The sequence below is a fragment of the Sus scrofa genome, chromosome 8 (genome assembly GCF_000003025.6).
Source record: "Sus scrofa isolate TJ Tabasco breed Duroc chromosome 8, Sscrofa11.1, whole genome shotgun sequence".
Classification (NCBI taxonomy): Eukaryota; Metazoa; Chordata; class Mammalia; order Artiodactyla; family Suidae; genus Sus; species Sus scrofa.
This window is the reverse complement of record NC_010450.4, coordinates 136249490-136264050: the sequence shown is the minus strand read 5'-3', so window position 1 is coordinate 136264050 and position 14561 is coordinate 136249490. Positions and strand designations below refer to the sequence as shown.

Below are 14561 nucleotides of genomic sequence, written 5' to 3'. Positions count from 1 at the left end.
TCAAGATCACAAGGCCAAAAGCCAAAGACTCCCAGGCTAAGGATATACAATGATAACATGATGAAGGCATCACCAATATTCACTCTGTGCAATTACCTCCATGGCTACTGCGCTGAAAGCAAGGAGGCCAACATCTGTGCAGCACCAACCCAAACCCTCCGTCCACTGAAATGCCTCCTTTTAATGAAGAGAAAAGCCACAAGCCCATTTACAAAGGGCAGAGTCTTCCTCTTCCTTTCTTTTCCGTTTCAAGCCTTCTCCTGGAGGCTTTTGGAGGAATAATATCATGCCAAGCCTTAGGAATTAGCGAGCATTATTAAATGTCTACTATTTGTCTAAAATCGTGTCGTGTGCTGGAGATACAAAAAAAGTATATTCATTCCACTATTAGGAAGGTTCATGTTTCATTTTTTCAAGAAATGCTTTGCTTTTAGGAGCCGGAACCCACAATATTGAGCCCGAGCGCATTCTAACTATTAACAATGAGAGCTGCTAAGGATCAGAGACCCTACGAGGTCTATTCCTTTCGCGCAGTTACTCTTTACATTTTCCCCCAGTGCTGACGATGGCGAGTCTAGCGATGAGCTTACCTGCTACTGCTGCTCTTTTAAAGCAAAGAGAAGGTGGGGCTCAGAGCGTCAAAGCTCTACTTATTCTCAGCAACCACAGGAGTGAAATCGGAGTGGACACCTCGTACTGAGATACTCCTCGAAGAATTTTAGGTGGATCCCCACCTAGTCAATCCTTACGACAATTCTTAGGTTGATACGTTACTTGTCTCATTTTATACACGACTCCAGTGAGGCTCAGAGAAGCTGAGTGCCTTGGGAAAGTCGCAGAGCTCATGGATAGAGGAGCTGGGACGCCAGTCTGCGGTCTCCAGCATCTGTGCTCTTGGGAGTGGAAAAATGCAACCGTAAAAACCCAAACCGGGCTGCAGGGAGAGTGCATGGAGTCCAGAACCACCGATCCTCATCCCAAACACTGCAAACGAGCACGAAGAGCTCATTCTTTGCTGGGGGAGTGAGAGGAGGCGCGGGAGCGGGGAGGGTGGGCTGACCGCCAGGCTGCCCCTCTGCCCAAAGCGCTATCACTTCCCTTCCTGTAAGTTAGTGGCCTGTGTTGGCCCGTATTTAAAAGAGATAGAACTTGGCAAATATGTATCTATCACTCTTTATCCAGCAGAGAGCCCTAAGGCAAGTCAGCAGAAATAGCCCTCTGCCAAATGTGAAATTTCATTTCTTCCCAAAAAAATCTATTTAAGAAGTAAACAGCACTTAAATTCACTTGAAATGATACCCTTCACTGTGACTGCTCCAGAACATGGGTCCTGTCTTTCTCGGGGAGGGGAAACTGACATTTTCCCTCGATGCTGACAGCGCTGATCTGGTCCTTGTGCCCTTTCTCAGGGCATGGGAAGGAGCCACCGTGACCCACCAGCCTGGAAACTCTGCCAAGAGGCTGAGCGCCATGGGAATGTGCCCAGCCAGCTCTGTTGGAGGTCAGTGAACAGTCTAGACATTAAGTGTTGCTCTTTGAAAGAGGAAGCCAGATAGAATATAGTCTCAAAGGCTGAGGAACCAACTCTAAGTAAATATCTTAGCCACTGATACTACTATCTTGGGCTGTATTTACACAGAGACCCATTCATCAACATGGACGAAAAACTCCCAAAAGCTCGTTACTTTGTGGATTTTAATCACCTCTTCCTCAAGGAAAATGACCTTGCCTGAGTGAGTGAAGCACGCCTACGCCTATCGGAAATAAAAACGTCATCCAGCAGGCTAAGCGACACAGGCACGTGCTGTGGATACTCAGACGCCACCGGCAACGGTGGAGCCCAAGTCGAAGGCGCGGGCGAAAGAAATCGCATCCGACTCAGCCACCGACACTCCCACCCACTCCCACCATCCACGGAAGGACCCTCCGTCCCGCACGCATCCCCAAAGCAACACCTTTTCCTACGATGAGGATCCGTTTCCTAAATGTGCTATATACCAAAGGCTGTCATTTATGTGGATATCAGGAGTCCGGGAGAGCGAACAGAGAGAGACAAACAGAGAAACAAATGCTTTTCCCCCTCCACACACGGGCACAGGGTACCGGAAACCATCAAAATGACAGCTGATTTTAAACTCTCCAACCTGAAAAACCCATTTATATGACCACAGCTAAGGATTCTGCCTGGGAGTCTAGGGGCCACATGCAGATGGACGTCAGGGCAGGATAAAGGAGTGCATTTCAGGGTCCGACTGGAAAACCAGGTTTTCATTTCCAAGTCATTAGCGAAACAGGAATCTCTAACCTTTCACCCACCCCAGGGTCCACCTTATCCCCCACCGTCACCTCATCCACCACCCTCACCTACCTACCGCTCACCCCTCGCCTATCTCTGACCTGCGCTCCAGAGGTGGGGTTCAGGGCAGAGCAGGGAGCCTCGACGAAGGGGTGAGGCTATCTTGTTTGCATGTTACTTCTAATGAAAATGCTGGATGTTCAGTTGTGCAGGGCGAGACGGCACCTACACGAAACTGCTGACTCAACATATCTGGGGCCCACGGTTCTGCACAGAGAGATGCAAAAGCATCAAGACACAAAAGACACAAATAGCCATGAACAGAAGTGGGGGCAGCAGACATCCTGAAGCACGTGCCTGAGGATCGCTCTCCGCTGCTGTCCACACAACACACCCACCGCACACAGTGGAGGGGTGCAGAGGGAAAAAGAATCACAAGATCCGAATGAGGCCTATCCTCTAAGACTCGGCCCGGAGCTTAGCATGTGCCCTAGAGTGAGTCCTCTCTTGTCCTGAAATAATCCTTTTTCATCTACAAGATGCTCATAGTAACAGCTTCTTTGCAATAGTAGGTATTCAATAAATATTCCTGAATGACTGAACGAATTTATGCATATTACCTACATGTTTTCAGGTTTTCCAAATTAAGGAGTGAACTGGTCTTTGGCTGAAAATAATAGCGTTCTCACAGCTCTAGAAGATGGTGTTTGGGAAGTAAATCTTAGAATATTTGCTGTCTTTGGATGAACTAAATGCTTCAATCCCCATCAGCTCTCCATTAACACCTTACTTTAGTGCAGAAATTACCTTTATGGCAAACCCTGAACAAGGCCTATGAAAAGGAAACAAAAACGCTTTTTAGAACAAAATAGTTCCATAATATTTATGCTGATGGACGACTGCGGCCATAGCAGGTCCATTCATTAAACAGACTTTTGTTGAGTTCTTACTACCTGTGGGGGGGGGGGGTTATTATTATTCCAGAACCAGTCGTGGTTGCTCTCCTCCAAGAGCTGACAGTCTGGGGAAAGCTGGACCCATAAATGAGGATTTAGAATCCAAGGGCAGAGGAGGTAACAAACACTAAAAGCGATGACTGGTGTCGGAAAGCCTGGATTCACATCCCGACTCCAACACCTGCTACTGGAGTGTTCTCCAGAAAGTTCTTCACCTCTAAATGGCAGTGAGAATATTACCTAACTCTAAGAACTGGTGCAAAAGTCTAATGAGATAATTTGTGTAAAGCAATTCTCCCAGGGTTGCAAACAGAAACATTTGCCAAGTGGTGAGGTTACACTTGGGGTAACTACAAAATGTCATGAATCCAGGAGGTAAGAGCACTCATCTTTCCTGGAAAAACCAAGAAAGTCTTTGAAGACTCTTTGAAAAGAAAGTAGCAAGGTGAGGGGGTCTTTCCATGGGAGAGGAAGCTCTCCTAGCAGACAAGAAGAGACCACGGCCTCAGGACTCCTGGAGGAGATCCGGGAGGGGCGGCGCGAGATAACGGGGATGGCAGCGCACCTCACGCAGAGTTTGGGGGCCGCTGTGAAAAAACTGAACGCCGTTACAGGGTTTGACATACACAGATGTGCTTGTGCTTTGCTTTTTGGAAAGTAACCCATCATGTTTTGGAAAATGGAGTGGAGACGGGAAAACCTGGACTAAGGAAAGAGCAAAAGCAGGAAGCACGGAGTTACACAACCTTTTCTTTCTTTCTTTTGAGGGCCCCGCGGCATATGGAGGTGCCCAGGCTTGGGGTTGAACGGAGCTGCCACTGCCGGCCTACACCACAGCCACAGCAACGCCCGATCCTTAACCCACTGAGCGAGACCAAGGATTGAATGCGCGTCCTCCTGGACACTATGTGGAATCCTTAACCAGCTGAGTCACAGTGGGAATGCCTATTTCAACCTTTTAAAGCACAGATGAGGAAGCAAGGAGATAATGCAGAGAGTCTAGAAACATTTCAGGATGGACCTGATCGGAGCTGATAGCTAGTTGGATGTGGGAAGTCAAAGAGCGGCGTTCCAGATGACACCGAGGTTTCTAGGTTAGACCAGGGAAGCCAGTCACTGAAGTGCTGGGTGTCAGAGAAGAAACGGCAAGTCCAGGACGAGAGAGACCATGCGGACAAGATCTACTGACAGATAAACATGGTCCGTGGGACCTCAGGGGAGAAGAGACCTCTACTTAGTCACCAGCACAGATCCGGGCTTCGGAAGAGATTCCATTGCTTGGGACAAAGACTTGAGAGGGCTGTTCTTAAAATGGACTGTGTTTGAACAGGCAAGATCACCCAGAGATTGCTGAGCATGTGAACAGCAGTATCGAAGCTACATCTGGGCGGGGTGGCTGTAGATTCAATAGTATTGAAATAGCACAGTTGTGCAGACTCGAAGCTGGCTGAGTCATCAGGCCACCTCCCCCCACAAAAAAAGGGGGAGAAGTGGATGAACCAATTAGAGTTGTCTAGCGGCATGGCCCCTCTGGCTGTTTCTGTAACTCCCACCTACATGAGTGCTCTCCCTTCTTCCTTCTTTTTCTAGGGTAACTCATGTCCCTCCATCCGTCTAAGGTTTATTTTGGGCTCTGGCATCCGGAAACTTCCATCGCCCCCCAAACTCACTCAACAGATTCCCCCCCTCTTTTCTTAGGTCGTCCCCCGTTCCTTCCCTTGTCTTCTTTCTGACGGCATTTAGAAACACTTGCCTACGGGGAGGGTGGACTGGGACTTGGGGATTGGCACACGCACACCGTGGTATACGGGACGGATGGCCAACGGGGACCGGCTCTGCAGCACAGGGAGCTCTACTCAGTACTCTCTGATGACCCCCATGGGAAAAGAATCTGAAAAAGAATGGATGTGTGTACACGCATAACCCAATCACTTTGCTGTACACCGAACCTAACCCAACACTGTAAATCAACCACACTTCAATAAAGTGTTTAAAATGATAAAACAAACATGCTTGCTCCCATCTATCCTAAGAGACCCTTTTTCAACCTTATCACCTCATCCCTCTCCTCCCCCTTGCAACAAATTCCTTTAAAGGAGACTCTCTTCTACCACTCCTATTTCCTTCCCCACTCAACCCTAGATCTGCTGCAGTCCAGCTGCCACACCCATCACTGTGCTCTCACTAAAACCAAAGGCAACCTATGACATGGATAAAGCCAGTGGGTGCTTTTCAGTCCTTATTTTACTTAGCCTTTCTGCAAGAGGCTTTTTTCTTTTCAGCAACAGTCTTGCTATGGATTACCAATGAAAACTTTTTTTTCTACTGACTTGACTTCTGGGATACCACCTCCTTCTGGTTTCTTGCCACTTCCAGGGCTCTGTCTTCTCAGGTTCCTTCACAGGTGCATCGTCTTCTCCCAGCCCTCACGTAACAAGACTCCTCGATCTTGTCGACGCTCCTCCTTCTTACTCTCCACACCCTCCCTGGGCAACCGCATCCATTCCCACTCTTCCAATCATTCTCTACATGCATATTCCTCCCACAGCCGTAGCTCCAGCCCAGAAAGCTTTCCTGAAGTATAAATCTGCATGCCCAGATGCCGGCTGCTCATCATTACCAGGAGATCTCATGGACGCCACAAATTGGACACATACTCATTTGGCACCTACCAACCAAAACTCATCTGAGCTATACTAGCTTCCTCCCTGACCCTGTTCCTATCTCAGAAAACAGCACCCCAATTCTGCCAGCCGCCCATGGCAGCAATCAGGGAATCATCTTTAGCCACTTCCTCTCCCAGATATCCAAACTATTATTACGTGCAGTTGACTTTACCACCCAAATATCTCTTGATCCCCACTGCCATTATTCTGACTCTGGCCACTACCATCTCTTGCCTAGATCACAGCCTTCCACTTAGACTTTCTATCTAAAATCTTACTTCTTTCGTTCAGTAGCCAACTGATCTTAAAGGAAAAATCACATCACATCATATGTACCTAGGCTCCCAAGTTCAAAGCCCTTTAAAAATTTCTTGGTACCCTTACATTAAATCTAAACTCTTACTTCGGCTTTACAAGGCCCTTGTCATCCGGCCACTCCCCATCCTCTATTTTAAGTCGTGATGTCCAGACATTCCAGACATTTTATTGTTCCCCACCTCTCACCTCCAGGCTTCCACACTTGCTGTTTTTCTGCCTCCGCCTTGTCCCCAGGTAGCCAAATCAGACTCGTTCCCTCTGCAGGAAGATCACTTCTTCAGGAAAGTTCCCCTCCCTAGATTAGGTGAGGTCCCCTGGTATAGGATCTCAGAACCTCCCAATTAAAAAATCATTTCTTCCAGCACAAGTTTGCTATCCCAATATATCACGCACCATACTTGTTTAATAACCACAAGTTATATGAGGGCAAAGATCAGATGTGACTTGTTTGCCAGGATATTCCCATCATGCCCCAGAGCAGATGCTCAGGGAGCCCTTGTTCACTGGCTGAATGGACAACATGGATGAATGGGTGGATGAAAGTGAAGGCATAGAGATCAAGTACGTTACTCTAATTTGGGCATAACACAGAACTGGGGGAGGTAGCAGTCAGTTGGATAACAGGCCTGGGTTTATAAAGTCTCTCAATTGATGGACATTTTAAAAATGAATAAAAATGAACACAATGGCCTACATCCATACGAAAAGATTCATTTACGAAAATGTGAAAGAGATTCATGTTTCAACACCAGCTCATGCAAGACTGTCTTAAGGGCACATGCAAGGACATTAAACTTCATGTGGGCAACAGAAGGATATGACTAGTACATAGGATAGGAACGTGTGCCATCTTACGCTGAATTAGTAGGACCTTAAGGCTACACTCGAGAACGCCTACAGCTTAGCCTTTCCTCACAGACCGTGTCTTCTGCTGTGTCTGCCACACACCAAGTCTGTAAATAGATCTCACTGAATGAAGAGTGGAAAGCACAAGCCTGACATTGGTTATAAAGATTATACCAAAGGAGCTCCTGTTGTGGCTCAGTGGTAACGAACCCGACTAATATCCATGAGGACGCAGGTTCAATCCCTGGCCTCGCTCCGTGGGTTAAGGATCGGGCGTTGCTGTGGCTGTGGTGTAGGCCGGCAGCTGCAGCTCCAAATCAACCCCTCGCCTGGGAACCTCCATATGCCAAGGGTGCAGCCTTACAAAGACAGAAAATAAATTTTAAACAAGATGATACCAAAAAGAAAAAGAAAAAAGGATAACCTGGTCTAGAAGGCATAATAATAGGAGCTAATCTAGCCTTTACTACGCGTTGGGCACCGTCCTAGGTACTTTATGTGTGTTAATCCGCCTGCTGCCCCAGGTAGGTGTATAATCATTCTCCCCTTACACAGATGATAAAAGTGAGGCACAAGTAGGTCTTGTCACCAGCCCAAAGTCACATAAGTAACACGTGGCAGAGCCAAGTTTTGAATCCAGCCAGTCAGCTCTCAGTAGCCTCTTTGGAAATCAATCCTTATCAATGTCCTATTAGAAATAAAGAAGGAAAATAATTAGCCCTGCAGTGGGGTGGGGAGAAGACTCAGAAGAAAGCCTATTACCTGACTTCATACTTAAATCACTAGGCAGAAATCAAAAGGAGACTTTACTGGCTCAGGAAAGTGAAGAATGAACTCTCTTACACTCCGTCTTGCCAGGGAGCAGCCGGGGCCACTCAGTTCCCTGTCAGCAGAATATTCAGGTGGAGGCTGGAGGTCCGTCTCTAAATATTTTCGGCAAGTCCCAGGCTGGGGAAAGAGGGCTCTAGAGAACCTCTAAATTCCTTTTATTCTCTCAGATCTGTAACTTTGAGAATTCTCCATGGACCTCCCTCTCGGGGAGCCAAGAACAAGACAACAGCAGAACTCAATCAGGATGGAGACGTAACAGGCAATTAAATAACCTGCGTGGGAAAAGAATCTGAAAAGGAAGGGCTATATGGACACGCATAACTGACTTCCTCTGCTATACACCTGAAACACACTCAACTCTGTAGGTCAACTACTCTCCAATAAATTTATTTTTTAAAAAATGCTCAAGGAGTTCCCGTCATGGCTCAGCGGAAACGAATCTGACTAGCATCCATGAGGTTGAGGGTTCGATCCCTGGCCTGGCTCAGTGGGTTAAGGGTCCAGTGTTGCCGTGAGCTGTGGTGCAGGTCTCAGACACCGCTCGGATCTGGTGTTGCTGTGGCTGTGGTGTAGGCCGGCAGCTACGGCTCCGATTGGACCCCTAGCCTGGGAACCTCCATGCCGCGGGTGCGGCCCTAAAAAGACACACACGCACGCACACACACACAAACTCGAGATGACGGAACGGATGGCCGTGAGAACACCACCTTTAACGATGAAGAGCCCCGCTACCTATTTCCCTATTAAGCAAATTCGGAAACGGCAAACAGCCCAGCAAACAATGTCACGGTGTCAAATCCTTAGCAATGACAAGGAACTGATGCGGGAGGCCCAGGTCAATTCTTTCGGCACCTGGTTTTCCATATCAACAGAGAGTGTCAATGAATTTATTTGAGTTTTCAGACTGTGAAATCACTTCTTTCCCCTCAAGAAGGAGAAGATCTAGTTAAACCTGAGATTAAAGAGGCGGATAAAAGTGCCCCTGGACCGCGAAGGGCAGGAATTAGACACGCCGCCGCTGCTCCAGCAGGCAGTCTGCAGACAAGATCCATTAACCGGACGGCTCCCATCAGATGCCAGCGAGGCTAATCCTTTTGCAAAGCATGACAGCTTCTCAAACTTGACTGTGGTGAATCCAAACCAGATTTTTATGCTGTATGATCAGCTTTCGAAATACAAAATCATTTGTGTATTGTATTGGGTTTACTTTCATTCGATTTAAATTTGCAAACAAAGATATAGACGCCTGCCAGTGCAGCCTGCCCCAAACTCCCTTGATGCTCATCTTGCAGAATAAACCATCAGATAGTAGGGAGACAGAAACACACACTTCTTTGCAGGAAGACGCTATCAGATGATAACAGCGTTTCCACATCCTTAAAGAGAACCATTCAAATTTCCATCTCTGAGGAGAGACGACTGCAATGTGTCAGCAGAACATTCTGTTGATACCACAACATTTCAACGGAATGTCATCAATTCTGAAGGCTTCTATGGCTCTGCCAGCAGGCTGGAATTCCCAGAGGCTGACTTACCTTTTTGCAGTCAGATAAGGACTTCTCACTGGCCAAAGGGCTGAAAATGGCCGTCTGCAAAACAAGACGGGGAAACCTCAGGAGAGCCGTCAAAGGGGAGTGAGGCTCCCCTGCCCCGCGCGTGTCCAGTCCAAGGCGGTTACCACCTCCCGGGACCCCACTGACTTCTCCGGATTTCGAAAAGTGCCTGTCCTTCGCTGCTCCCCCTGCCACCCTCCAAGCTGGAACCTTCCTCATGGGCCAGCGACGATCTAGTGGGGAGGCAAAGACGCCCTTAGCTTCATTTCTCAAATAAAGGACCGCGGCCCGACGAGGTTCGCTGTCACACCTCAGAGACAGACGAGGGACGAAAGTCAACGCCGGGCCCGGCTTCTCCACCACACACGGCACTCTCTCTCCACCTTGGAGAGATGTGTGCGAACCAGCGAATGCCAGAATCTGTCAAAGAACACCTGCGAAGAGGCTGAGAGATGGAGAGGCGCGGCCCCTTCCAGGGGCTGGGCAGGCCTCGCCGGCGCTTCCAGGGCTTGTTGCCTCGTCCCCACGCTCAGCGGCTCTTCACTCCTTCTCCCCAGGGTTGACTTGTCAAATGTGCGTGTGGGCATTGTCTTGGCCTCATGAACCACTAAAAAAGGCACTTCGCTCCGGCCTTCAAGGCCAGTTGGGACTTACATGCAAGTTTGCTCCTTGCTCCTTGGAAGAATTCGACGGAGCCATGGTCAGCCACATCATTTTTGCAGTAAAATTTTCTACTTATTCTTTAATTAAAAAACTAATCTATATTCTTAATGAGTCAATCTCCTTTGCAACCTACCCTTCTGAGATAATCAGTGGTAAAAATTTGTGTTTATCCTTTCACATTTTTCTGATTTTTATGCAAATACATGCATCACATACAAATATTTACCACATATTAATTATATGCATTACATTATATATGCACATAGAGAAGTTTCTTTCTTTCTTGAGATCATACCATTCTACTACGACATCTTTCCAGTCAGTTCATAAAGACTTATAGATAGAAGAATTTTGGTGGGGAAAAAAAAGAGGAATAGCCAAGACTTACAGTTCATTCCTCTTATAGATATATAACATTCTACAATACAGATAAGCCATATTTTATGTATTTCTTCTTTATTGATGGATATTTGATGGTGTCCAGGATTTTATGCCTTTTTGTTGCCTTGCAATAAATATTATTTTATAGATATGTAATATATACACACATATGTATTACGTATATGTGTACATGTATGCATGCAGGTGTGCTCTGTATGTATATTTATACTGATAATTTAATTTTGTTGAATAGAGTCAAAAGAACTAAAAGAAATATATAACAAATAAAGACTTTGGTTAAGGCTTGAAGATCTAGCGTATATAAACTTTCTCCTACCCTCTCCTCACATAACATAAAAATATTTTTCAATGTGCCTAGGGTTTTGATTTGTTTGAGGGTAAGCACTAAAAAAAGTAAGAGCCAGCACATATTCTGGCCCAAAATAATACATAGTATTAAAGGATACGAAACACAGACATGGATAAATATACAAAAAAAAATCTTTAATGAAGAAAAATTAAGTTTAAGTTTTAGGTTGGGTGTGATCTTTAAATATAGATAGGTGGCAGGTTTTGTTTTGTTTTGTTTTGTTTTTTTGCCTTTCCTAGGGCCATTCCCGCGGCATATGGAGGTTCCAGGCTAGGGGTCAAATCGGAGCTGTAGCCGCCAGCCTACACCACAGCCACAGCAACATGGGATCTGAGCCGTGCCTGCGACCTACACCACAGCTCACGGCAACGCCAGATCCTTAACCCACTGAGCAAAGCCAGGGATCGAACCTGCAACCTCATGGTTCCTAGTCAGATTCGTTAACCACTGCGCCATGATGAGAACTCCCAGGTGGCAGTTTTTATTTGTGTTTTTATTTTGCTTGAGAAGGAAAAGATATATATTATTCAGAAAGCTCGAATTAAAAGGGGAAAAGAAGAAGGAGGGAAGAATTTTGGTGGGGAAAAAAAAGAGGAATAGCCAAGTCAAGATTGGCCAGTGAGGGAGTTCCCGTGGTGGCGCAATCGCAGTCGTAACAAACTCAACTAGTATCCACGAGGGGGCAGGTAGGATCCCAGCCTGGCTCAGTCAAGGATCTTGCATTGCCGTGAGCTTGTGGTGTCGTTCGCAGACTCAGCTCGGATCTGGAGTTGCTGTGGTGTTGGCGGGGCAGCTGCAGCTCCAATTCGACCCCTAGCCTGGGAACCTCCATATGCCGCGGGTGAGACCCTTAAAAAAAAAGGATTAGCCAGTGAGGAGAGAGAGAACAGCCAAAGACGCAGACAACTCATGCATGTTACAGTGACGCCCCACCTACCGTCCTCCCGCCAGATGCCTTCCCTGTGACCTATCAGCGTCTTTAGGCATTTGTACATTGAGCACCGCATCATGAGAGCCCAAAATGCTCCCTCTCCAGGAAGGGAAAGACCCAACAAGACTTGGTCATTAGTCCTATTACCTAGCCCAGCGCCTGGGACAAAAAAAGGTACCCACTAAATATGCACTGGATGCTAAAGTGCCCAAAAAAAGGAAAAGAACTGCAGTCCTTACCCCAAACAGCATTTTGAAAGCACAGTGGCGGAAAAGCAGCCTCATGCGTCATAGCATTTCAAAGGGAAGCCAAGGGAGAGACACACAAGACTCCTGAATAGTAATAAAATACATTTTCTATTTAGCATATATCTACTGTCTATTATCCACTGGTTTGGCTAAATCAGTTTTTCAGTGTCGGGCCCGTGAACATGCTGGACTGGATGAGCCTTTGCTGCGGGGAAGCGTGTGCTCTACTGTGCCCTGAGGGAGGCTTTGCAGCATCCCTGGCCGCTACCCCCAGATGCCACAGCACATTGCCCTCCCAGGTCAGTCATGACAATCCAAAAATGTCCCCTGCATGGGGGCGGGAGGGCAAAAATCAAGCCCCTTGAGAACAACAGGTCTAAGCTCTAAAGGAACTAGTTGTAAAAATGATCTTGGTTCCCCGGCCAGTGCAACCAGATGCTTTCCAGCAATCAGCAGTGGGGGGAATTTCTCTGCCTATTCCTGATTTCAAGTCTCACTCTCTGTCCTACATGGAAGTTAAAAAATCTAGAGGGAACACAAGTCCCAGCCACTGAAGACGCCATGTGGCTGCCTACGTGGGGGGAACTTGAGCGACTCTAATTGCATTTTTAACTAAGCTTAAGATACACCACTGGGGAGAGGAAATTAAGGAATCCACTGAAGAATTCAGACATGAGTGTCCTCAGCCCGCGGAAATGCTCTTGGAAATTAAACACCATCCGACCTTCAAAACCGTCTCAGGTAACCTGAGACACAGGTTTGGAAAAGAAATGAGAGAGTCAGAGGTGGGAGAGATGGCTTCACTGAAACAGTGAATACAAGCAGCTCCCTACCTTTGCAGCAAGGCATCATCTGGGTCCAAAGACAACTACACAGTGAAACTCAGGACGCGGACTGAGTGTGAAAGAGGTATGGCACGGGTCAACGAGAGTCTGTATCCTTAATTTGGCCATTTTCTAAGGGGATTTTACTTATTCGCTTGGTCAGTCTCCTTTCGTTCGGCGGAAAGCCTTTAGCTGCACTCCCGTCTCCGAACTGCAGCTATTGTGAACGCATTTGGGTGGGCTTTCTAAGCCTTCCAATAGCACGTTCACTTTAATTACTGAAAACGAAAGACTCAAAACATGGTGACTTACCATGCTGTGACCTTCTTGATTGCTACATCAATATTTTTCTACTAAAGAGGAAACTCCTAATGAGTCCCCTCCACCAGCGTTTGCCTGATGCTGCGTTGTCACAATGAAGCACCGTGACTTTTTTTTAGAGCAGTGACTTCGAACGCTGTTGGCAGGGTGACCAGCATGGGGGGAGCAGTATTACACAAGGTCGGTTGCAGCAATTTCCCAAAATGAATCGAGGAAGGTGAGTTCCCACTGTTGTCCATTTATATACCGATACCTGAAATTTCACTTCTTAGAGTTCTGTTTAGCATAAGGCTTTGGATTCTAACAGACAAATAAATCCTCGAGGGAGGCTAGGGTTTAAGAGTTACCCAAAAGGGGGAAATTGGAAATTTCACGTATTATAATTTGTCAGTCTGTGACACCTTGGAGGCAATGAATTTCTTCGTTCTCTTTCCTCCCAGCAGACTCCTCCTGTCTTTTATTAATTTCGAAGGCAGATTTCGATAGGAGAGAAATGAAGACATGTCATAAAGACCTCAGACAATGGCGACAGGAAAAGAGGGCACAGGTCACAGGTCGGGCTCCCTACAAAGCAGGCTGTGAGATGGAGATAAGCACACAGGAGGTTTAGCGCGGGGCGCTCGGGGATCTCCACCCAGAGAAGGGAAGAGATGGGAGGGTGCAGGACTGAGTGAAGGGAGGTGCTGGGCTCTGGTGCAAACTCCACAAAGGTCTCCGCCATCCAAATGGGGCGCTCCAAAGCTAGGTTAGGCTTGTCCTAAGCTGGGGCAAGGGAAACAGCTGCCTTGGGCATGATGGGGGCACGGTCCTAAGCACGATGCCTCTTTTCAGCCAAGGGCAATCCCCCGAGAGGGCTGACAGCTGAGGGCCGTGCGCCAGGCCATCTGCGAGGCACACTGTGCTGCCCACCACAATACACTTTACTGTGCCAAGGTTTGCCAAGGACAGATACTAGCTATGGCCGATGTGCTCTGGTCGAATAGGACCCCTTATTAGAGCTTCCACATCTGCTGGCCTTCTAGGATGGAGTCCTTGGACAGATACACAAAATGGACCACTTGCTCAAGAGTCTGGGCGTTTAATTCTCAGCTTTTCCTAACAGACCTCCTTGTGTGTTTAAGACAGACTGCTGGCCTTGAGGTCTTGAATTCTTCCTTATGAAACGAGAAAGTCGCTATTCTTTCCCTTTTAGGTCATGAGAGCCCCGGCTGGTTGGAAGAAAACGGGTCTGGTTTGGTCGGCCACCCTGCTCGGCAACCAGGGAGCACACTGCCCACGTCGTCCCCCCGTCCTCCGAGGACAGAACCTTTGGCTGGATAACACGGGCAGCCCAGCTTATCTCCAGAGGCAGAGAGAG

At 47.4% G+C, this 14561-nt stretch overlaps 1 protein-coding gene across 5 annotated transcripts in view; it reads right to left on the bottom strand.

Annotated features, from left to right (window-relative positions):
* RASGEF1B (RasGEF domain family member 1B) overlaps window positions 1-14561 on the bottom strand; it is a 699030-nt gene that overhangs the window by 331001 nt on the left and 353468 nt on the right. For 2 of the 5 annotated variants that reach the window (XM_021100304.1, XM_021100305.1), the window contains exon 3: window positions 9449-9502. The exons of the other annotated variants lie outside the window; for them this stretch is intronic. In XM_021100304.1, coding sequence (XP_020955963.1) covers window positions 9449-9502 — 54 coding nt within the window. The remainder of the gene's footprint in view (window positions 1-9448; window positions 9503-14561) is intronic. 5 annotated transcript variants of the gene reach the window in all.